Source organism: Pseudochaenichthys georgianus, chromosome 4, assembly GCF_902827115.2.
Source record: "Pseudochaenichthys georgianus chromosome 4, fPseGeo1.2, whole genome shotgun sequence".
NCBI classification, from domain to species: Eukaryota; Metazoa; Chordata; class Actinopteri; order Perciformes; family Channichthyidae; genus Pseudochaenichthys; species Pseudochaenichthys georgianus.
The window spans coordinates 1,221,330-1,244,909 of NC_047506.1; the positions used below are offsets into that span (position 1 = coordinate 1,221,330).

Consider the following 23,580-nt stretch of genomic DNA (forward strand, 5'->3'; position numbering starts at 1 on the left):
CAGCGTTTTATGAGATTTACTCGTGGATGTGAAAGTTCCCCCTGCCTCTCTTCCTCTCACGTGCACACGCAAGAAGTGCCTCAACCCGAGCAGGAACATTTCAGCTGCCGGTGAAACTCACAAAAAAAGAAACTTGGTGTTCAGCCAAAAGACATGTGAAGAAAAGCGAGTTCAAGATTACAGTGGATTGAGATTTTGAAGATTATGAGATGTTTCTAAATGTACTCAAATACAGCTCCAAAGATAACAATTCCAAGTCATTGTAATTACAACATTAATCATGTTATTAAATGCTCTGAATATTTATCATTTTAGATGTGAAGCAAGTCTCTAAACAAGATAATTATAATACATAATAATATAGCACCTTCCAAGCTATCACTTAGAAACCTTTAAATACAACCAGCCCCTAAAACCACTGTCGACCACAGAGAGGAAAACCAACGGACTTATAAGTTGAAGCACCTTGACGTTTTTAAAGTGTGCTATATGAATGAAATGTATTATTATTATTATTATTATTATAAAACATAAATGAAATCACATGAACGCCATTCTTAAAAAAGCAGGTTTGTAAAAGAGACACAGATGTGAAAAAGACACTTTCGGCTTTTACACCTGACCCTGAATCTGACGAATGGAAACTGAGTATGTCTTTATCCGGCAGCTCTGACTCACAGGAGGGCCACCTCTGCATGAACTCTGCTTTCTGCCCTCCTGCTTCTACTCATCTGGTTTGTTTCTCCGATGTATAAACGGCCCAATAGTTGAAATAGTAAATCCAAACAGACGATGAGACTTACGCAGCTCAGCAGCAGCACGACGAACAGCACGGCGTCCGGCATGGCTTCTGATCAGAACACGTCTGAACTCCGACTGCATGTGAGCAGGTTCAGGTTCAGGGGCTGGACTTCAGAACCCCCCCCCCCCCCACACACACACACACGCACGCACGCACGCACGCACACACACACACACACACACACACACACACACACACACACACACACACACACACACACACACACACACACACACACACACACACACACACACACACACACACACACACACACACACACACCTAGAGGTAAGGTGTATTTATACAGCACATTTTCAGACACAGACATTTTCAGAACATTCACACTTAATAGGAAGAGAACGGAAAGGAACACAATAAATAACAGATTCATAAAAAACAGATGTCAAAAACACATCCTTTACTGAAGTAGAAGTACAGATACTCGTGTTTAAAAATACTCTGGTGAAAGTAGAAGTACTGACTAAACTTCTTTACTCAAGTGAAAGTAAAGAGGCTTTGAAGTGTACTTCAGTAGAAAGTTCAACATGTAAGAAGTAGAAAGTACAGGTATTTGAGTTCAACATGTAAGAAGTAGAAAGTACAGGTATTTGAGTTCAACATGTGAGAAGTAGAAAGTACAGGTATTTGTGTTCAACATGTAAGAAGTAGAAAGTACAGGTATTTGAGTTCAACATGTAAGAAGTAGAAAGTACAGGTATTTGAGTTCAACATGTGAGAAGTAGAAAGTACAGGTATTTGAGTTCAACATGTAAGAAGTAGAAAGTACAGGTATTTGAGTTCAACATGTAAGAAGTAGAAAGTACAGGTATTTGAGTTCAACATGTAAGAAGTAGAAAGTACAGGTATTTGAGTTCAACATGTAAGAAGTAGAAAGTACAGGTATTTGAGTTCAACATGTAAGAAGTAGAAAGTACAGGTATTTGAGTTCAACATGTAAGAAGTAGAAAGTACAGGTATTTGAGTTCAACATGTAAGAAGTAGAAAGTACAGGTATTTGAGTTCAACATGTAAGAAGTAGAAAGTACAGGTATTTGTGTTCAACATGTAAGAAGTAGAAAGTACAGGTATTTGTGTTCAACATGTGAGAAGTAGAAAGTACAGGTATTTGAGTTCAACCTGTAAGAAGTAGAAAGTACAGGTATTTGAGTTCAACGTGTGAGAAGTAGAAAGTACAGGTATTTGTGTTCAACATGAGAGAAGTAGAAAGTACAGGTATTTGAGTTCAACATGAGAGAAGTAGAAAGTACAGGTATTTGAGTTCAACATGTAAGAAGTAGAAAGTACAGGTATTTGAGTTCAACATGTAAGAAGTAGAAAGTACAGGTATTTGTGTTCAACATGTAAGAAGTAGAAAGTACAGGTATTTGAGTTCAACATGTTAGAAGTAGAAAGTACAGGTATTTGTGTTCAACATGTAAGAAGTAGAAAGTACAGGTATTTGAGTTCAACATGTAAGAAGTAGAAAGTACAGGTATTTGTGTTCAACATGTAAGAAGTAGAAAGTACAGGTATTTGAGTTCAACATGTAAGAAGTAGAAAGTACAGGTATTTGTGTTCAACATGTAAGAAGTAGAAAGTACAGGTATTTGTGTTCAACATGAGAGAAGTAGAAAGTACAGGTATTTGAGTTCCACATGTGAGAAGTAGAAAGTACAGGTATTTGTGTTCAACATGTAAGAAGTAGAAAGTACAGGTATTTGTGTTCAACATGTAAGAAGTAGAAAGTACAGGTATTTGTGTTCAACATGAGAGAAGTAGAAAGTACAGGTATTTGTGTTCAACATGTGAGAAGTAGAAAGTACAGGTATTTGAGTTCAACATGTAAGAAGTAGAAAGTACAGGTATTTGAGTTCAACATGTAAGAAGTAGAAAGTACAGGTATTTGAGTTCAACATGTAAGAAGTAGAAAGTACAGGTATTTGAGTTCAACATGTAAGAAGTAGAAAGTACAGGTATTTGAGTTCAACATGTAAGAAGTAGAAAGTACAGGTATTTGAGTTCAACATGTAAGAAGTAGAAAGTACAGGTATTTGAGTTCAACATGTAAGAAGTAGAAAGTACAGGTATTTGAGTTCAACATGTAAGAAGTAGAAAGTACAGGTATTTGTGTTCAACATGTAAGAAGTAGAAAGTACAGGTATTTGTGTTCAACATGTGAGAAGTAGAAAGTACAGGTATTTGAGTTCAACCTGTAAGAAGTAGAAAGTACAGGTATTTGAGTTCAACGTGTGAGAAGTAGAAAGTACAGGTATTTGTGTTCAACATGAGAGAAGTAGAAAGTACAGGTATTTGAGTTCAACATGAGAGAAGTAGAAAGTACAGGTATTTGAGTTCAACATGTAAGAAGTAGAAAGTACAGGTATTTGAGTTCAACATGTAAGAAGTAGAAAGTACAGGTATTTGTGTTCAACATGTAAGAAGTAGAAAGTACAGGTATTTGAGTTCAACATGTTAGAAGTAGAAAGTACAGGTATTTGTGTTCAACATGTAAGAAGTAGAAAGTACAGGTATTTGAGTTCAACATGTAAGAAGTAGAAAAGTACAGGTATTTGTGTTCAACATGTAAGAAGTAGAAAGTACAGGTATTTGAGTTCAACATGTAAGAAGTAGAAAGTACAGGTATTTGAGTTCCACATGTGAGAAGTAGAAAGTACAGGTATTTGTGTTCAACATGTAAGAAGTAGAAAGTACAGGTATTTGAGTTCCACATGTGAGAAGTAGAAAGTACAGGTATTTGTGTTCAACATGAGAGAAGTAGAAAGTACAGGTATTTGAGTTCAACATGTGAGAAGTAGAAAGTACAGGTATTTGAGTTCAACATGTAAGAAGTAGAAAGTACAGGTATTTGTGTTCAACATGAGAGAAGTAGAAGTGGTCAGAAAAATAAGTAGTGGAGTAAAGTACTGATACCAGAGACAAGTACTTAAGTACAGTAAAGTATTTGTACTCCAATACTTCCCACATAAAAACCACATTGTAAATACGGTAGGTGCTAAAACAAGTTGAACAAAGTTATGTTTTTATTCTCGATTTAAAAGAACTCAGCGTTGGTGAAGACCTTTCTGGAAGTTTGTTCAATTGTGTGGTTGCATAAAAACTAGAAGCAGCTTCAGCGTTTGGTTCCGAGCCGGGTTTCCATTTCGTGCTTCATAAGTTAGCAATAACATTTAAAATGGATTCTGTAAGCTCCTGGTTGCGGACAGAGCGATGACCACACAAATACAGACAGTTATTAACCAGGAAGCCGGACACTTTTTATCTGTCATTTTATTCTCGTCTTATTCCCACTCCAACTTCCACAGAAAGTAGATCCTGAGATTCCAGTTATTATGGGAAATATAAACCCTGACTAGCGTAGACTTAATTCAGGTCGTGTGAACCTGAATGTGACTTGTTTTTCAAAGAGGAATCATTATTTATTTGATTGTATTTTTTTGTATTATCACACCTTTTACCTCGGTGTGTCTCTTAAAGGTGGGGTAGGTGATTCTCTTCAGAAACACTTGTTGTTATATTCCATGGAATGCTCTTAACATCCGATAGCAATGAATATCTGAAGTGCTTGACAACAAATCCATAAAACATGTCACCTCTGGAAGCCGTGGCGCTGTAAAAAGCTCGACCAATCATCTGAGCCGGCTAAAGTGACTGGATGGCCTACCTGCCTGTCAGCCTTCCATCGGGGCACAGACTTATCTCGTGCGCGTCCGTGTGTGTTGGAGGAGGGGCTCTGTACGTCCACACAGCCGCATTAAAACAATCTTGGCGGTGGGCGTGTCTGAAGCTTGGGGATTTTTTGCGAGCAAAAAACATCCAATCACATGAATCTCGCGCCCCCGACATACAAAGCAATAGCAATGTTAAAACCATATAAAGGTTACAACGAAGTAAACTGGATATAAACTCCCCAAACAGGCGAAAACCTACCAGTTTCACCCACTGTCTCTGCCACCTCCCTCCATGCTGGTTTCTCCGGTTTGTATCCCGGTAAGTTATCAGCGACTGTTCATAAAGAACCGGGTGATTTGCTACGGCAATAACTTCTCCTCCATTTCTCTCACTCCCAGCTTGCACGCGGTTTGATTGGCTAGCGCTTTTACTGTCAGATTTGCATAAACCGGATTTGATTGGCTGACGCTTCCACCTCAGCTTCAAAAGTTGAACGGCCCCTACACACGGCGGCGTGCGTTGTCGCTTGCCGGCGGGGGGGGGGGCTGAAACTCGACCAACAACCAATCACATGAAGCTCCCGCCCCAGACACACAAGCACGCGGTTTGATTGGCCGGAGCTTGTACTGGCATATGATTCGATTGGCTGGCGCCTCCGTTGAGGCGTCACAAGTAGAACATTGCTCTACTTTTGCAGCGAGCACCGCGAGAGAAGCTACGCTTTGCTCCCACAATGCAGTTCGGCGAAAAGTGAGGCAACATGACGTCACCCCATTGAAAGTGAATGGGCAGAAGCGTTGGAAGATTTTTTAACACCGCTTTGTGGACCGGCCGTAAAGGAAGTCTGAAGGAAGGGGCAGATTTTTTTCGGCCGTGTATTTTCAAATTCTAGCGCACTCGAGCTGGTTTCTCCGTTCTTACCCACCCCACCTTTAAGCTGTTTAGATGATATATGTTGCTGCATGTACCAAAAGGTTTTAACATCTGATCTGAGGGGAATTTCCTGTTGTTTATTTTTAACTTGTCATGTGTAGCCATTTTGTAAAGCACTTTGAGCTGCACGTGCTGGATGACAAGTGATATATAAATAAAGCTTTATTATTATTATATAAACTGAAATCATGATTAACAGTGACTTTGTTTATTTGAAACGTGTTGCTTTTTGCTTCGTGCCCCAGAGTTTATGAGATGACTGAGTGCATCTGGTTTGGAGCTTTGAGAACTTACGATTGTAATTATTTTATTTGGAAGTCCGCTTTTCGGATTTATCTTATAATGAAAGACAATGTTTGTACTATGTATTATAATGAGTAAGTATTGGGAGAAAATACTACAATACGGAGAGATAATTATTTACATGAATGCTGTGTGTTTTACTTTCCTGTCCACCTGATGCTCCTTCCAATCAAACATTATTGAAATGAACATTCGAGAAAATAAACGAATGGCTATCCTGTGCTAACTCTGCCATTGAAATTCACTTTCACCCCCCTCTCTCTGCCGGGTCAGGAGGAGGACTGAGCTCCAGGTGAGGAATGTGACACATGAAGATCAGAAGAGGATGGCTGGAGGTTTACGGTAAAAAGGGTGAGGTGAGGAAGAGCCAGGACTGAAGAACTAAAACACCCTGACGCCAGGGGGGGCTCTGCTGCAGAGCGCCGTCCAGAAACAACTCGTCAGGTTAGCGATGATGTGAGGACCCAAACGCAGGAGAAAAGGGAACCAAGAAGTATGAACAGACAGGATCGTGAAGGTTACATTGACGCCAATCGGACAAGGAACACAAAGGAAAGCAAGACTAAATACACAGAAGGGTAATCACGAGACAAGAAGCCGCTGGAGAGGGGAGGTGCACCACAGGAGCAACAGGTGAACACAATCAGACCAAAGACTGGGGGTGTTTCTCAATGTCGAGGAAGGATGCTCCAGAGCCACTATTTCAAGCATACTACGTCATCGAGTGCCGCCGAAGGACTGTTCCAATGTCCAGCATACTTGGAATTCTACCGAGCCCGGCGTCCTTCGTAACGAGAAGTTTCGAGGCTGCACATGTGTAGACTCCGCGGTCTTAAAATCCCCACAATGCTTTGCGCACGGACCAATTTCCCCAAATCTGTGGCGGAAAATGTAAGGCGGGGCCTCTCACATGACGCACACTTGCTCGCCTGTTCCACTCTTCGTTTTCCGAGGCCAGGAAGTATTCTTGCCTCGCTTCTGAAGCAAGTGACTCGGAAGACATGTGCTACCAAGCAAGCGTACTCGACATTGAGAAACACCCAATGACACAATCAGACAGGAGGGAAACCAAAGACAGGAAGTCAAACTACACAAGACAGGAAGTAACAGACATAACGGGGGGGTGACCACTTTTCAAGCAGCAGGAAACCAGAGAGAGAGGTGAGAATAAATCGTATACAGCAGCATTGAGTTTCCTATTGAATACCTACCTTAGAGTTACTTTAGCTCAATTCAATCCATCCCCACTTCCTGTCCATGTGAGCGATTGTGTGTACTGTAGGGTCCGCCACATTAAGTGCCGTTCAGTACCAACTAATGGGGATTGGAAGTTATTAACCCCTTGACAGGAAGTTAGTAACTCTCCAACTGGAAGTTATTAAGGGTTGCAGCCGAATTGTCCAAAAAAATCAGCTCCTATCGTCTTCTCCTATCCTCTATTCCTCGACCTCTGTGTGAAACGTCATGGGGTTAAGGAATAGTGGATAGGAGAATTCAAAAGGACTTAGGAGAAGAGACTGCACATACACTATCTGACCAATCGGCCAAATGTCGTGTCACGGTAAATGTTGCTGCAAGGCATTGTGGGGCAGCCTTTTCTCCATTCCTTTCGTAAAGGGAGGTCCAGTGGTTCCTAAGCTAAAGGAGGTTATAAAGGAAGTATTGAAGCTCCTTTCCTATCATCGAGAGCAGGGGTCGGCAACAGACGGACCGTGTTCCGGATCCGGACCCAGACGCTGACCTATAGCCTATGGACCCGGACCTATAATCAATACATTAATAGGGGATTTCAATTTTGACCGGGCGATTCTATTTTAACCGCCGCCGACAGCGGGCGAAAGAGACGAGAGAGCGATACAGGGAGAGAAACACAGAAGAAGAGACGAGAGAGCGATACAGGGAGAGAAACACAGAAGAAGAGACGAGAGAGCGATACAGGGAGAGAAACACAGAAGAAGAGACGAGTGAGAGATAGAGGGAGAGAAACACAGAAGAAGAGACGAGTGAGAGATACAGGGAGAGAAACACAGAAGAAGAGACGAGTGAGCGATACAGGGAGAGAAACACAGAAGAAGAGACGAGTGAGAGATACAGGGAGAGAAACACAGAAGAAGAGACGAGTGAGCGATACAGGGAGAGAAACACAGAAGAAGAGACGAATGAGAGATACAGGGAGAGAAACACAGAAGAAGAGACGAGTGAGCGATACAGGGAGAGAAACACAGAAGAAGAGACGAGTGAGCGATACAGGGAGAGAAACACAGAATAAGAGACAAGAGAGCGATACAGGGAGAGAAACACAGAAGAAGAGACGAGTGAGCGATACAGGGAGAGAAACACAGAAGAAGAGACGAGTGAGCGATACAGGGAGAGAAACACAGAAGAAGAGACGAGTGAGCGATACAGAGAGAGAAACACAGAAGAAGAGACGAGAGAGCGATACAGGGAGAGAAACACAGAAGAAGAGACGAGTGAGCGATACAGGGAGAGAAACACAGAAGAAGAGACGAGTGAGCGATACAGGGAGAGAAACACAGAAGAAGAGACGAGTGAGAGATACAGGGAGAGAAACACAGAAGAAGAGACGAGTGAGCGATACAGGGAGAGAAACACAGAAGAAGAGACGAGTGAGAGATACAGGGAGAGAAACACAGAAGAAGAGACGAGTGAGAGATACAGGGAGAGAAACACAGAAGAAGAGAGAGCGATACAGGGAGAGAAACACAGAAGAAGAGACGAGTGAGAGATACAGGGAGAGAAACACAGAAGAAGAGACAAGAGAGCGATACAGGGAGAGAAACACAGAAGAAGAGACGAGTGAGCGATACAGGGAGAGAAACACAGAAGAAGAGACGAGTGAGCGATACAGGGAGAGAAACACAGAAGAAGAGACGAGTGAGAGATACAGAGAGAGAAACACAGAAGAAGAGAGAGTGAGCGATACAGGGAGAGAAACACAGAAGAAGAGACGAGAGAGCGATACAGGGAGAGAAACACAGAAGAAGAGACGAGCGAGCGATACAGAGGAGAGAAACACAGAAGAAGAGACGAGTGAGCGATACAGGGAGAGAACACAGAAGAAGAGACGAGAGAGCGATACAAGGAGAGAGAACACAGAAGAAGAGACGAGAGAGCATTACAGGGAGAGAAAACACAGAAGAAGAGACGAGAGAACGATACAGGGAGAGAAACACAGAAGAAGAGACGAGAGAGCTATACAGGGAGAGAAACACAGAAGAAGAGACGAGAGATATACAGGGAGAGAAACACAGAAGAAGAGACGAGAGAGCGATACAGGGAGAGAAACACAGAAGAAGAGACAAGAGAGAGATACAGGGAGAGAAACACAGAAGAAGAGACGAGAGAGCGATACAGGGAGAGAACACAGAAGAAGAGACGAGAGATTACAGGGAGAGAAAACACAGAAGAAGAGACGAGAGAGCAGATACAGGGAGAGAAACACAGAAGAAGAGACTAGAGAGATATACAGGAGAGAAACACAGAAGAAGAGACGAGAGACGATACGAGGAGAGAAACACAGAAGAAGAGACGAGAGAGGATATACAGGAGAGAAACACAGAAGAAGAGACGAGTGAGCGATACAGGGAGAGAAACACAGAAGAAGAGACGAGTGAGAGATACAGAGAGAGAAACACAGAAGAAGAGAGGAGTGAGCGATACAGGGAGAGAAACACAGAATAAGAGACGAGAGAGTGATACAGGGAGAGAAACACAGAAGAAGAGACGAGCGAGCGATACAGACAGAGAAACACAGAAGAAGAGACGAGTGAGCGATACAGGGAGAGAAACACAGAAGAAGAGACGAGTGAGCGATACAGGGAGAGAAACACAGAATAAGAGACGAGAGAGCGATACAGGGAGAGAAACACAGAAGAAGAGACGAGTGAGCGATACAGGGAGAGAAACACAGAAGAAGAGACGAGAGAGCGATACAGGGAGAGAAACACAGAAGAAGAGACGAGTGAGCGATACAGGGAGAGAAGCACAGAAGAAGAGACGAGCGAGCGATACAGGGAGAGAAACACAGAAGAAGAGACGAGAGCGATACAGGGAGAGAAACACAGAAGAAGAGACGAGAGAGCGATACAGGGAGAGAAACACAGAAGAAGAGACGAGTGAGCGATACAGGGAGAGAAACACAGAAGAAGAGAGGAGTGAGCGATACAGGGAGAGAAACACAGAAGAAGAGACGAGTGAGCGATACAGGGAGAGAAACACAGAAGAAGAGACGAGTGAGAGATACAGGGAGAGAAACACAGAAGAAGAGACGAGTGAGCGATACAGGGAGAGAAACACAGAAGAAGAGACGAGTGAGCGATACAGGGAGAGAAACACAGAAGAAGAGACGAGAGAGAGATACAGGGAGAGAAACACAGAAGAAGAGAGGAGTGAGCGATACAGGGAGAGAAACACAGAAGAAGAGACGAGTGAGCGATACAGGGAGAGAAACACAGAAGAAGAGACGAGTGAGAGATACAGGGAGAGAAACACAGAAGAAGAGACGAGTGAGCGATACAGGGAGAGAAACACAGAAGAAGAGACGAGTGAGCGATACAGGGAGAGAAACACAGAAGAAGAGACGAGAGAGAGATACAGGGAGAGAAACACAGAAGAAGAGACGAGAGAGAGATACAGGGAGAGAAACACAGAAGAAGAGACGAGAGTGCGGCAGAGAGAAGCGGAGAGGAAAGTGAGTGAAGAGAATAATTAGCGATACAGAAGCGGAGAGGAGAGTGAACAGGCGTGTTAGCGGCAGACAGGGAGAGACACATGGCGCTCTCCAAGAAGAGGAAAGTGAGAACAGAGCTTTGAACCCGGAGTGGACTCGTTCATGTTCATCCGGCCCACTGGGAGCACAGAGCCAGCGTGTCTCATTCAGAGACTGTGGCGCTCATTAAAAGAGACAACACGCCACTATGAGACCAAACACAAAGTGACCAAACATTCCCTCTCAAGTCAGAACTGAGCTCACACAAACTAAATATCGTTCCAGCGCAGGCTAACCGAGGCTAACCGAGGCTAACCAAAGAGCTAACCGAGGCTAACCAATGAGCACCTGCATGTATGAGAATGGCCCTGACACCATTTCAGCCCAGATCTAAACTCCTGGCAGGACAATAAGCTCCAGCTCAACTCTCTCACTGAATGAAAAAGCGAGTGAGGGACTGCGATATAAGAGGGACAGAAAGAGAAACTTTAAAACTGTTCAGTTGCTATGATGTGTAAAGACTGATATTGTTCCATAATCGGCTGAAACTGTTGAGTCATGATGTGAAACGGTTAACAAAGAAAAAGGGAAACTCAAGCTGCTGCTCCACTTTATTTTATTTATCTATTATTATTTCAAAAGCTATTTTACACATATCCACAGTATTTACTGTTTATCTGTAGAGTTCAATGTTAATTGACAATAAATATTGTTGTTTTTGAATTGTACTTTCTTTATTTGATTGACAGTCAGTTGTTGTTTACATGCAGAGGTTGATAAAGCTTCAATATATATCACACTAGTTCATAAAGCAACTGACACATTTTGATGTTCCGGACCTTTGCATGGGGACATTTTCTGGACCTCGTTGCATTTTAGTTGAATACCCCTGGTCTAGAGAATCAAACAGCTCTTATCATGGCTGCCACTGAGGGACTTCCGGGTTGTTCCATTCTGTAGGAACCTTCCTAAGCTAAACTGACGATTCCTAATGGAGTGAAATTACTCGATAAGTCCCTCAGTGGCAGCCATGATAAGATCTGTTTGATTATTCAGGGGTGTCAAACTCAAGGCCCGGGGGCCAAATCCGGCCCGCCACTTCATTTGATGTGGCCCACAAGAGCTTGCAAAGAATATAATCAGATTATTATAAGGTTACATGCCGCTTTACAGGAGCACGTTGCCCATAAACTACATGTCCCACAATGCATCTGAAAATTTTCTCAGATATATATATATATTTTTTAATATGCCTTTTTTCTCAGAATTACAAAATGTTACTTTTTAATTTTTTTTTTACTTATTTTTAAAGATGTCACGTTTTCCCCCAAAATCTCACTTTTTTTTTTTCTCCAGAATGTTCTTTTCTTTTTAAATCACTTTGTGACATTTTCACTGAAGAGACTTGAAATTATTTGCCCTAGACTTCTGCTTTCAGACGTAGTTAATTATGAAGCTTTTAGCCTGTCCGATAATAATCCAAAGCAGAGGCAATAATGTCATATAATACATTATTTTATATATATTAAATATTTATATATGTATTTTTATATAGTTAAAGTTACAACCGGCCCTTTGAGTGCAACCATAATGCTGATGTGGCCCACGATGAAATTGAGTTTGACACCCCTGGATTAGATGATAGGAAAGGAGCTTTGAAACTTCCTTTATAACCTCCTTTAGGAAACACTGCACCCTCCTTTATGAAAGGCCTAACAAGTTTAAAATAAATACAATAGTAATTGTATTTCGACCGCAACCAAGCTGTCCGTCTGACCATGTTTGTATCCCTCATGAAACACGCTGTGTAAAAATGCTTCCTGGCAAACTGCAGAAAATAAGATAAATACTGCTGCTCCCAGGCACCCAAGCTCCTCCCCTTCCTGTCCTCAGACACCAATAGCACCTCCTCCTCCTCTGACCCAGACCAGCTTACCTGGAAAACTCTCATGTAAACGTTAGCACACGCACACACACCCACACACACACACACACACACACACACACACACACACACACACACACACACACACACACACACACACACACACACACACACACACACACACACACACACACACACACACACACACACACACACGCTCAGAGGCACGTCTACTTGCTCATTTACTGGAAATATAGTAAAGCGGTGAGACGAGAGGACGGCTCAGTATGGATTTTAGTCTCAGAGTAAATAGTTTCCTCACAGGGGAACGCAAACTGTATCACAAAGCTGACAGATTCAGACGCCATCAGAGTGTGTGTGTGTGTGTGTGTGTGTAAACACTGAAGGTCAGGTTTAACAGCTAAATCCTTCAACCTACACATCATGGAAAGAGTAACTAAATAAGCAAGCCGTCTGCAGACACCCCGACAGCTCTCTGGAAAACCATCTTTTGTAGTTTAACGTCGATGTTCAGAGTTAGTTTGAAAAAATAAAGATATTTTACAAATTCTGTTGGGTTTTTAAACAATTAGTATATTGGCATTCATTGGCTTTGTTTGTTCTTTCAACGTCCTTCGCTATCAGGCCCATACGTGACAGACAATCTGAACACAATGCCTCCGTCCCCCGTATGTAATATGTTTACAGTCGTCCCCTTGTTAAGCATTCAAAGGCAGTAACATCAGTCAGTGAAGAAAAGACAAGGCTCTCTCTTTAATGGTCCTTTGCACAGATATGTAAACACTTCCTTTGTTAAGGTCATAAATCAATGAAACATGGATTCATTTCGTACACGTTATCCTATATGGAGCAGAAGGCTTCTCTATCTATGGACTCCGGGCGCTTTAGGGGCGGTGTCCCCAGGCACAGATCAGGTTGTTCTGTACAGACTGTTCACGTGATAAACTACGCCCTGCAGCCCTAACACAACACGTTTACTGTAGGAACCCATCGTGGGGATTCAAAAGGAGGTTCCTCTGCTAAAATACGTCTTTTTTTTTTACCCAGTCCAGGTTTTCCAGTCCAGATAAGTCCTGTGTTCACATTTCAAAACATGTATTACAGAAACACAACAGCACGTGATATAAATACACATCTTATTTAAGGGAAGGTTGGAATGATCAAAGATATCGACAGTGGATGCTGGGACAACAAATAGTGTACGTCTTTACTCTGTGGGGGGACTGGGTTTGAAGGCCAGTGTAATCACGATTAGGGCTCCACGAGTACGTCAACATCACAATATGGACATGTGCGATATTCAAATTGCACGATGTACGATAAAGGCTGATTATGTGTTGGAATACATTTTAAATTTGGAGCTGCAGAGATATACATTTAGTTGCCAGCTTAGTGAACTTAAGGACCCCAAAGTCTCATGTTAGAAATGTACAGTGGGGTCTCCAGCTCAGAGAAGCTGCCGGATGCTAACCTGCACATATCGGGCAATTTGAAAGTTGCATTCATTGACATATTCAGACTACGAAAAGGGCTTGGCCGGTTTGGAGGTGATTGGGGATCCATTTCTGAGGCATGGTTTTGAGTCCTCTTAAACTTCTTAATGGACCCACGATGTATCGAAATCAGCCAACAGAGTACACATATGGCCTAAACTGCCATTTAAGATCCTGAAATGGTCAGAAATGTATTGAACATCGTCAATAACCTCCAACACCACTTCCAACGTGTCCAGATCGGCCACGCCATATTGTAACTACTGTCTGCATACGCTATGTAATGCTAATTAACACAACGTACTGCTCTCCACCCCCCGCACCAGGTTGCGGACTTTTGGTGACCGAGCCTTCAGTGTGGCACCCCCCACCCTCTGGAACTCTCTCCCCCCCGAAATCCGCAGCGCCCCAACCCTGGACATTTCAAAAAAGCCCTCAAAACGCACCTTTTCACCGAGGCTTTCCCCACTGTATAGTTAGTTTAATAGCTTTATTTTTCCGCTACTTCCCCCCCCCTACCCGACTTGTAAAGCGACCTTGGGTTTCCTGAAAGGCGCTAAAAAAATATTATATATTATTACAACTTGTGCCAATTGTGCAGATTGCCCAACATCTGCAGGTTAGCTTCCGGCAGTTTCTAAGAGCTGCAGACCCTACTAAACATTTCTAACATAAACATTTGGGGGCTCAACATCTCTGGGTTCGCAGCAGCACTCTGTGAGCTGGGAAATAGACTATATCCCAGCCTACACATCGAATTCAACAGACGTCACAAAACATATTATTTAAGTACAGATCGTCTTAGAAAACTCACACAATGATAATCTAATGTATTTTTGAATAAAGAGGCTTTTGGGATCAATCCCTCCTACATCCTCGACGGATTGTGATTGCAGTTCCAGTCCAAATCGTGCAGCCCTAATCATGGATGCATTGACATGATAACAATAAGATATTCCTCTCTGACACCTCTCATCGTCACTTTGATCATGCATGTGGAAACTACAATAACAATGGCTGTTTACATTTAAGAAAACCATAGAATGATTCCTCAAAGTGTCCGTCACAGGAAGGAAGGAAGGAAGGAAGGAAGGAAGGAAGGAAGGAAGGAAAGACGTCGTCCTTGGTTGTGTTTTCACTGGCTTTGAAATCGTCAGAATCCAGCACAGAAACAAACCTCCACGATCCTCCAGCGGGCCGACGATGGTCACGTGACATCGCGCTGACCGACCTGTGGAAATCACTTCCTGTCCGTCTGATCTTCACACTTAAGGTCCAATGGAGAGCGTCTCAGAAGGTCTTATATTACACATGTGACGGTCCAGAGTCCTGAGACAAAACATCTGTTCTCCTGCAATCTGTCCCGGATCTCCAGCGCGTTCTTCACAGCAACACAAAGCAGCACTTTGAGGCGAGACGCTTCAGGTAAGCAGGGAGATGGACACTAGTGTGGATGTTCTCGTTCCTCTGAAACAGCAGTGTTCTCCTGTAGCGTCTCGCCTTGAGGAGCATTATTATAGCATCGATGTTTTAATGCCGCAGACCAAGTCCATTCTCTGGCTGCAAACGGGACCTGGGTTATAACCCGAGAGTTTCATGGCTACATCCACGACCGACGGCAACCCTCTGAACGCCTGACACTAAAATACATTCATCACATCTTTACATGCTACCTCTACGTTCACCTGCACACGACTCGCTCAGGTCCGTCTCTGGGATCCAAAGAGAGGTGCGGACGCCGTCGTGTCTCCACGTTCAAATAACAATCAAAACATAACGCCCTGCCTGCAGTGATCTACGTCTAGTACAGTCTCTGCTGTGCTATTCATTTGGCACCGTTTCTCTATTAAGAGCACACACACACGCACACACACACGCGCGCGCACACACACACACACACACACACACACACACACACACACACACACACACACACACACACACACACACACACACACGCGCGCGCACACACACACACACACGCACACACACACACACACACACACGCGCGCGCACACACACACACACACACACACACACACACACACACACACACACACACACACACACACACACACACACAGTTTGTGATGCAACTGCTGCTGAGAAGTGCTGCGTCTCAACTCAGATACTCCCTTTCTCTGCATGGAGACGTGTGGCTCTAAGAAGACGCGACAGTGAGTAGATTATCAAAGACACGGCAACAAAGCGACTTCTACACTAATGGCGCATTTCCACTACAGCGCGGGTTAAGCGTGCCGTGCCCGGTCAGTTTTTGGATGCGTTTCCACTCGGCGTAGTTCCGACTAACGGGTACTTTTTCACAGTTTTTCAGGCTCTCCAAAATCGAGGTTCTTTCCGGGACAACAACCGGGCTGAGCCGGGCTGAGCATGCTAAACTAGAGAGAGAATCGCTGGCAAGGGCGCTACAACTACAACAAGATGAACATATGTGACCGTGATTTAATTAAAATACACGTTTCTAAATGATGCCGAAGTAACAACATACTGATACCGGTTAGTAAGAACCATGAATTAATGCTTTGAGTCTGCAGACAGACGGCAGAGAAACACCTTTAAAATGCGTGTTTTCTGAATGGAGATCGGCTAAGCTAACGTTGTAAATGCTCCGACCGTCCACACTCACAACAACGACCTACAAACATGAATAAACCAGCGACTGTATTCGCCATGACACAGGCAGTCTGTGGTTTGGACTGGTTTCACTTCTGTCTGGTTTCTGAACAGATCTGAGGAGCTGAGAGCTCTGAGGGCTAACCGCTAACGGCTCATGTTGGTTTTGTGGTTCGCATTGAAGATGACGTCACGGCTCCGCTTACACTGCGTTACTATAGTTACCGCCCCAGCCCCTAAACTGTAATGGAAACGCAGCATAAAGTGAGCCTGGCCTAACGAGGCCTAACTATACCGTACTAAGCCGAGCGAGGCCCTGCAGTGGAAAAGCGCCATTAAACTTATATCTGGTAAATATAACTTGGGAGGAATTCAAACCATTTTTACCGATATTCAGTAAATTGAAATCTTAAAGTATAAGTTAATGCAAGTTAATTTCATACAGGTATTCACTAAATCATTTAAATTAACATCTCCTATAGATAATTATTTAATCCAATTTCACCACATATTTAGTAATCTAATTTACGTTTACTTCTTGGTAAATAAATACAGAATTAAATCCAACATAATTTAACTTTCTTTAATAAACATTGACTAACTTTAAACAATGTATTCAAATTGTTGTACTAATTAATTATATTGGGTGTCACTTTGTTGCCAGATTTTTTTTAAGTAACCAATGGTCAAATGTTTACGGTGTAGTTCACTGCATCTCGTGCACTTTGAACACGTATGCAGTGTGTGAATTTTGACTTTCAAATCACACACACTGGCCGTTTCTCAATGTCGAGTAGCCCTGCTGCAGAGCCGCTATTTCAAGTATACTACGTCGTCGAGTGGCGCCGAAGGACTGTTTAAATGCCCAGCATTCGGCGCCACTCGATGACGGAGTATACTTGAAATAGTGGCTCTGCAGCATGTGTACTCGACATTGAGAAACGGCCCCTGTGTCCTAACAGGAAGCGACAACCGTTGCTATCAGCTAGCATTGTTAGCGGTGCTGAATTAACACTATGAGCTTAATGGTGTGTTTCTTAAATACTAAACAAAACCCCCACATGAATAACTTGTATATTTATAGTGTTGTATGTTTTCTGCTGAAACTGTTCGCTTCACTTCAGCTACAACACAGCGGCCATTGAGTGTGAGGAGTGTCCAGCGTTCAACACTTAACGTTTGGACCGTTCTGAAAGCACCATCCAGGCAGTCAAAACAGCAGGAAGTACGCAGTTTGAGACGCAGGACAGATCTCAGAGGTCCTGGTGCCTCATGGAGTCGCTTCCTCTTCCTCGTTCCTCTTGTGCCTCGTGGAGTTTTTTAGCAGCGGTCGTCATTGGAACGCACTTAAGCAATCAGAACAGCAGAAGTAAATACAGAAGTACGCAATTTGAGACACGACACAGATCTCAGAAGTCCTTGTGCCTCGTGGAGATTTTTTCCGAGTCGCCTCCTCTTCTGTTTTTTTAGCAGCGGTCGTCCTCGTCCGTGTCGCTCAGCAGCTCATTGGCTCCTGAAGGACTCGCCTGGCACAAAGTCTTCGTGCGGATGTGTCCGTTGGGAACCTGCCAGGAGTGTCTGAGCTGAGGGGCGGAGCTTATGGCGTTAGCTCGTCCCAAACTGGTGGCCACGGCCGTCTCAAAAGTGAGAGTTTCCTCCCCGTCAGCTCCCTCCATGACGTCATCGTGGAACGGCAAGAAGGGCTCTGAGATGTAGCGTTGAGGCGAGGGGTGGCTTTGACCTCCAGATGACCCCTGACCTCCAGACGACCCCTGACCTCCAGACGACCCCTGACCTCCAGAGGACCCCTGACCTCCAGAGGACCCCTGAACTGGAGGAAGGGGGCTGGTTTCTTTCTCCGGTTTCAATTTGGAGGCTCCAGATCCATCCTGAGGCGGGGAATCAAGAGTCAAGGCTTTTATTGTCATTTTGCACACAATGAATTAACACATTAATGTACACAATATCTGTTTTCTTTTTTTATTACTGCCACATTTGTAAATACTGCTATATTTTAATATATATTTTATTATTTTAAATATTTTTTAATGTTATTATAGTTTTCTTAAAGTGGACCTATCATGCTATATTTGAAACATATATTGTAGGGCCATACCTATATAAAACATGTCTCTGAAGTTTTTTTTTATAAATACCAAACGGATCCTGCGTTTTAGCCATGCCTCATTTCGCTCTATTTGCTCTATTCCAGCCCTGTTTTTGCAAGGGCTGATTCTGTGGCTACAGCGCCACTTACAGGCCTGGCATATGTACTACAGCGCTTTTGAGCGGTCTCTCATTCCCCTGATCGGTGGAGAGTTGCCCATATAAGCGGAGCACCCCTTTTCTGACGTCAGAAAAATTCAAATAATAATCAGCTCCGTTGCAGCCCCGTTTTTAGAGATTTGGGTACGGAGGAAAAGAGAGGGTTGTGTTTTCTGACACACCGGGGGCACATATTCATGTACACAAGACGTACAAAAGTGCATTATGCATGATAGGTCCCCTTTAAAATACTTATCTATCTGTGTTTTTAATAACAGTTCAGGTGTGTAACAGTAGAGGAGGATGTAAGATAAGATAAGATTGTTGTGCCAGAGTTACAAAAATACCAAAAAGATGTACCTCGGGGGCGGAGGAAGATTCTGCTAAAACTGTGACGGCGGAGGTTTGGCAGACCAGAGGAGAGTAAGAGATGTAGGGTCGAGGGCGAGAGGGAGTCTGAGGAAGCTGGCGACGATTTCGAGGCGTCCCGGAGTCAGAGTGGGCGGGGCTTACAGACGAGTTCACCTGCAAACAACACACACAGGTACGTTCAGTTCAAATTAGATTAACCAGGGATGTGATTTAAAGTCAATTGAGTCAAAGTTCTAAGAAAAAGTCAAAAATCTGAGAAAAAGTCAGATTTCCGGCGAGTTCAGTCTATCTCTAAATGTATCCTTTCACACCAAAACTCAAACAAAAACCCTCACTATCTGATCTACTAAGAATGGGACAAAGCGAAACACAAGGATGGCAACAACCCACTAACCTACAGTAGTGTGTCTAACCTCCTACCTGTCTCTGTAAGGTGTGAGTCCGTCCTTCGCTCGGGGATCTGGAGCGTTTCCTCTCACAGGAAGTGTCTCTGCTTCGCTCCTCAGAGTTACATCGGGAAACGTCTGGAGACAGCAGGTGGCGCCGCTCCTTAGATCGCCCTCGCTCGTGACTGCTGGTTTCTCTGGGGTTGTTTTTAGGACCTGAGAGGCGTTTAACGGAAATAAAAACAACTCAGATCTGTGGCAAACAAACGTGTATGATACTTACACGTTTAGTTCAGCAGGATAATATCCACCTATTAACACCACTTTAGGATTTTGGAGTAAAATGCTAAATATAGGATATAAAGGTCACATGACTTCACGTCACCACCGCTAAGCTAAAGGAGGCTAATGTTGGGCTATAAAGGAACTACAGCACGGTCACATGACTTCACGTCACCACCGCTAAGCTAAAGGCGGCTAATGTTGGGCTATAAAGGAACTACAGCACGGTCACATGACTTCACGTCACCACCGCTAAGCTAAAGGCGGCTAATGTTGGGCTATAAAGGAACTACAGCACGGTCACATGACTTCACGCCACCACCGCTAAGCTAAAGGTGGCTAATGTTGGGCTATAAAGGAACCACAGCACGGTCACATGACTTCACGTCACCACCGCTAAGCTAAAGGAGGCTAATGTTGGGCTATAAAGGAACTACAGCACAGTCACATGACTTCACGTCACCACCGCTAAGCTAAAGGAGGCTAATATTGGGCTATAAAGGAACTACAGCACAGTCACATGACTTCACGTCACCACCGCTAAGCTAAAGGTGGCTAACGTTGGGCTATAAAGGACCTACAGCACAGTCACATGACTTCACGTCACCACCGCTAAGCTAAAGGTGGCTAATGTTGGGCTATAAAGGAACCACAGCACGGTCACATGACTTCACGTCACCACCGCTAAGCTAAAGGTGGCTAACGTTGGGCTATAAAGGAACTACAGCACAGTCACATGACTTCACGTCACCACCGCTAAGCTAAGGAGGCTAGTGTTGGGTGTGATGACGTTTAGTCGTCTCATTTAGACACTTGTTAGCAACCTCCGTTTTTAAATCCACCAGTGGGGTATTTACTGACGTATTTTATGTCGCAGAACAAAACGTTAAAATCTCTTCAGCTTGTGTTAACCACAGACCTTATTTTAGGATAAAAACACATTCAGAAAATCATTCAGGAGGGAACAGGAAGTGCCAAGACGCTGCCTCATTTCCGGGTTTGACTCATTCCTGCAGCACTTTATATTTATGTGACTAAAGGAGTCGTGATGCGTTCACTGACCTCTGTAGCTCCTCTGTCGTGGTCGGAACTCGCCGTCCGGACTGATTCTCTCCAGAGAGTGCTGCTCCTGCCAGAGGCCGTTCACACACTGATCCCCGATGGTGGAGAAGGAGCGCTTCATCAGCTTACTGTCTGCAGACATCCCAGCCTACAGAGATGGCAAAGTCACACATCCTTTACTCAATTAGAAGTACAGATACTCGTGTTTAAAAATACTCTGGTGAAAGTAGAAGTACTGACTAAACTTCTTTACTGAAGTGAAAGTAAAGAGGCTTTGAAGTGTACTTCAGTAGAAAGTACCCATAGCTAGCAGCTGCTTTAAAGAGTACCTGACCTCCCTTTATATCAATAGAACAATAATGTCATTGTTAGCTAATGAATGTTTCCATGCTGAACAACGGCAACATGACAACGTTTCCATTGGTCCCTCTTCTTTAGAGAAGACCAGGAAGTGATGGATACACGGATCGTGTTCCAACCAATAGGCACGCAGTGACTCTGAAGAGTAATGACCACGCACCAAACACACATTCAGACTAAAGGAACCAGCTGTTTGGGAAATGAGAGAAGTAGAAAGTACAGGTATTTGAGTTCAACATGTAAGAAGTAGAAAGTACAGGTATTTGAGTTCAACATGTGAGAAGTAGAAAGTACAGGTATTTGGATTCAACATGTAAGAAGTAGAAAGTACAGGTATTTGTGTTCAACAGGTGAGAAGTAGAAAGTACAGGTATTTGAGTTCAACATGAGAGAAGTAGAAAGTACAGGTATTTGTGTTCAACAGGTGAGAAGTAGAAAGTACAGGTATTTGAGTTCAACATGTAAGAAGTAGAAAGTACAGGTATTTGAGTTCAACATGTGAGAAGTAGAAAGTACAGGTATTTGAGTTCAACATGTAAGAAGTAGAAAGTACAGGTATTTGTGTTCAACAGGTGAGAAGTAGAAAGTACAGGTATTTGAGTTCAACATGAGAGAAGTAGAAAGTACAGGTATTTGTGTTCAACAGGTGAGAAGTAGAAAGTACAAGTATTTGAGTTCAACATGTAAGAAGTAGAAAGTACAGGTATTTGAGTTCAACATGAGAGAAGTAGAAAGTACAGGTATTTGTGTTCAACAGTTGAGAAGTAGAAAGTACAGGTATTTGAGTTCAACAGGTAAGAAGTAGAAAGTACAGGTATTTGAGTTCAACATGAGAGAAGTAGAAAGTACAGGTATTTGTGTTCAACATGTAAGAAGTAGAAAGTACAGGTATTTGTGTTCAACATGTGAGAAGTAGAAAGTACAGGTATTTGAGTTCAACATGTAAGAAGGAGAAAGTACAGGTATTTGGGTTCAACATGTAAGAAGTAAAAAGTACAGGTATTTGAGTTTAACATGTAAGAAGTAGAAAGTACAGGTATTTGAGTTAAAATGTAAGAAGTCAAAGTAAAAAGTCGTCAGAAAAATAAGTAGTGGAGTAAAGTACTGATACCAGAAACATGTACTTAAGTACAGTAACAAAGTATTTGTACTCCACTACTTCCCACCTCTGCTGGCCTACACAAACAGAGGAGGGACTACTTAGGTCACTGTAGATGTATATGTATACCTCTCTCAATATCAAGTACACGCAGGAGTATGTATTGTAGATCACGAAATGTGCAGAAGAAACGCTTCAGAAAAAGTGAAATAAAAATAAATAAATGCTATTAAATTACTTCAGAGATTTAAAAGATGAAAATGAAAAGTCTCCTCCAGTAGCGAAACATACAATACACTTATGACCTGAAAGTAAATCAGAATATATAAATATTTAAACGCGATGTTGTTTACTGTATTGATAATATCTAACAGCAGCAGATATGAAAGTGTGTACTAGCCCTTTTAGGTACTTTTTATAAAGGTTAAGACTCTTTATTACCGGAAGGTCGACAGCCAGCCGGGGCATGGAGGACGCTCTGATGGAGGCGCAGCGCTGAGGGGATTTAATAACCAGCGAGTCGTGCAGATGATGATGATGATGATGCATCACCTGGTTATACTCCATCACATCCGGCACCTTAACGAGAGGAGAGAGGGTTCGTCATGTGATTCTCTTCCCGAGAGTCACATCTACTGAGATCAAAGGGAACAATTCACACATGGATTGCACACATTGTGGTAATTAACCTTCTCAGAAAAAAGTGAAAATACTGAGACATTTCTCATTTCTGAGGAACAGTCAAACATTCTGAGAAAAAGTCAAATTTCTGAGAAAAGTCTAAATTCTTTAAAATGTCAAATTTCTTAGAAAAAATAAAATTTCTGAGAAAAGTCAAAATTCTGAAAAAAAGTCAAATTTAAAATCAAAGTTCTTAAAATGACTTAAAACCAATTGAATGAATGGTTACCAGTGTGTTTAGGTGATGGTGTGTGTAGTTGATGGTGTGTGTAGATGATGGTTACCAGTGTGTGTAGGGGATGGTGTGTGTAGGGGATGGTTACCAGTGTGTGTAGGTGATGGTGTGTGTAGGGGATGGTGTGTGTAGGGGATGGTTACCAGTGTGTGTAGGGGATGGTGTGTGTAGGGGATGGTGTGTGTAGGCGATGGTTACCAGTGTGTGTAGGTGATGGTGTGTGTAGGGGATGGTGTGTGTAGGGGATGGTGTGTGTAGGGGATGGTTACCAGTGTGTGTAGGGGGTGGTGTGTGTAGGGGATGGTGTGTGTAGGCGATGGTGTGTGTAGGGGATGGTGTGTGTGGGAT

General features: G+C 43.1%; 1 protein-coding gene across 1 annotated transcript in view; it reads right to left on the bottom strand.

Annotated features, from left to right (window-relative positions):
* Positions 1-17,422: 17,422 nt before the first annotated feature.
* Positions 17,423-23,580, bottom strand: part of LOC117445486 (voltage-dependent R-type calcium channel subunit alpha-1E-like) — an 85,222-nt gene continuing 79,064 nt past the window's right edge. Inside the window, exons 34-39 of the mRNA XM_034081210.1 lie at positions 23,321-23,371; positions 22,758-22,895; positions 20,858-21,005; positions 19,548-19,729; positions 19,116-19,280; positions 17,423-18,379 (exon numbers count right to left, since the gene is read on the bottom strand). Coding sequence (XP_033937101.1) covers positions 17,957-18,379; positions 19,116-19,280; positions 19,548-19,729; positions 20,858-21,005; positions 22,758-22,895; positions 23,321-23,371 — 1,107 coding nt within the window. The 3' untranslated portion in view covers positions 17,423-17,956. The remainder of the gene's footprint in view (positions 18,380-19,115; positions 19,281-19,547; positions 19,730-20,857; positions 21,006-22,757; positions 22,896-23,320; positions 23,372-23,580) is intronic.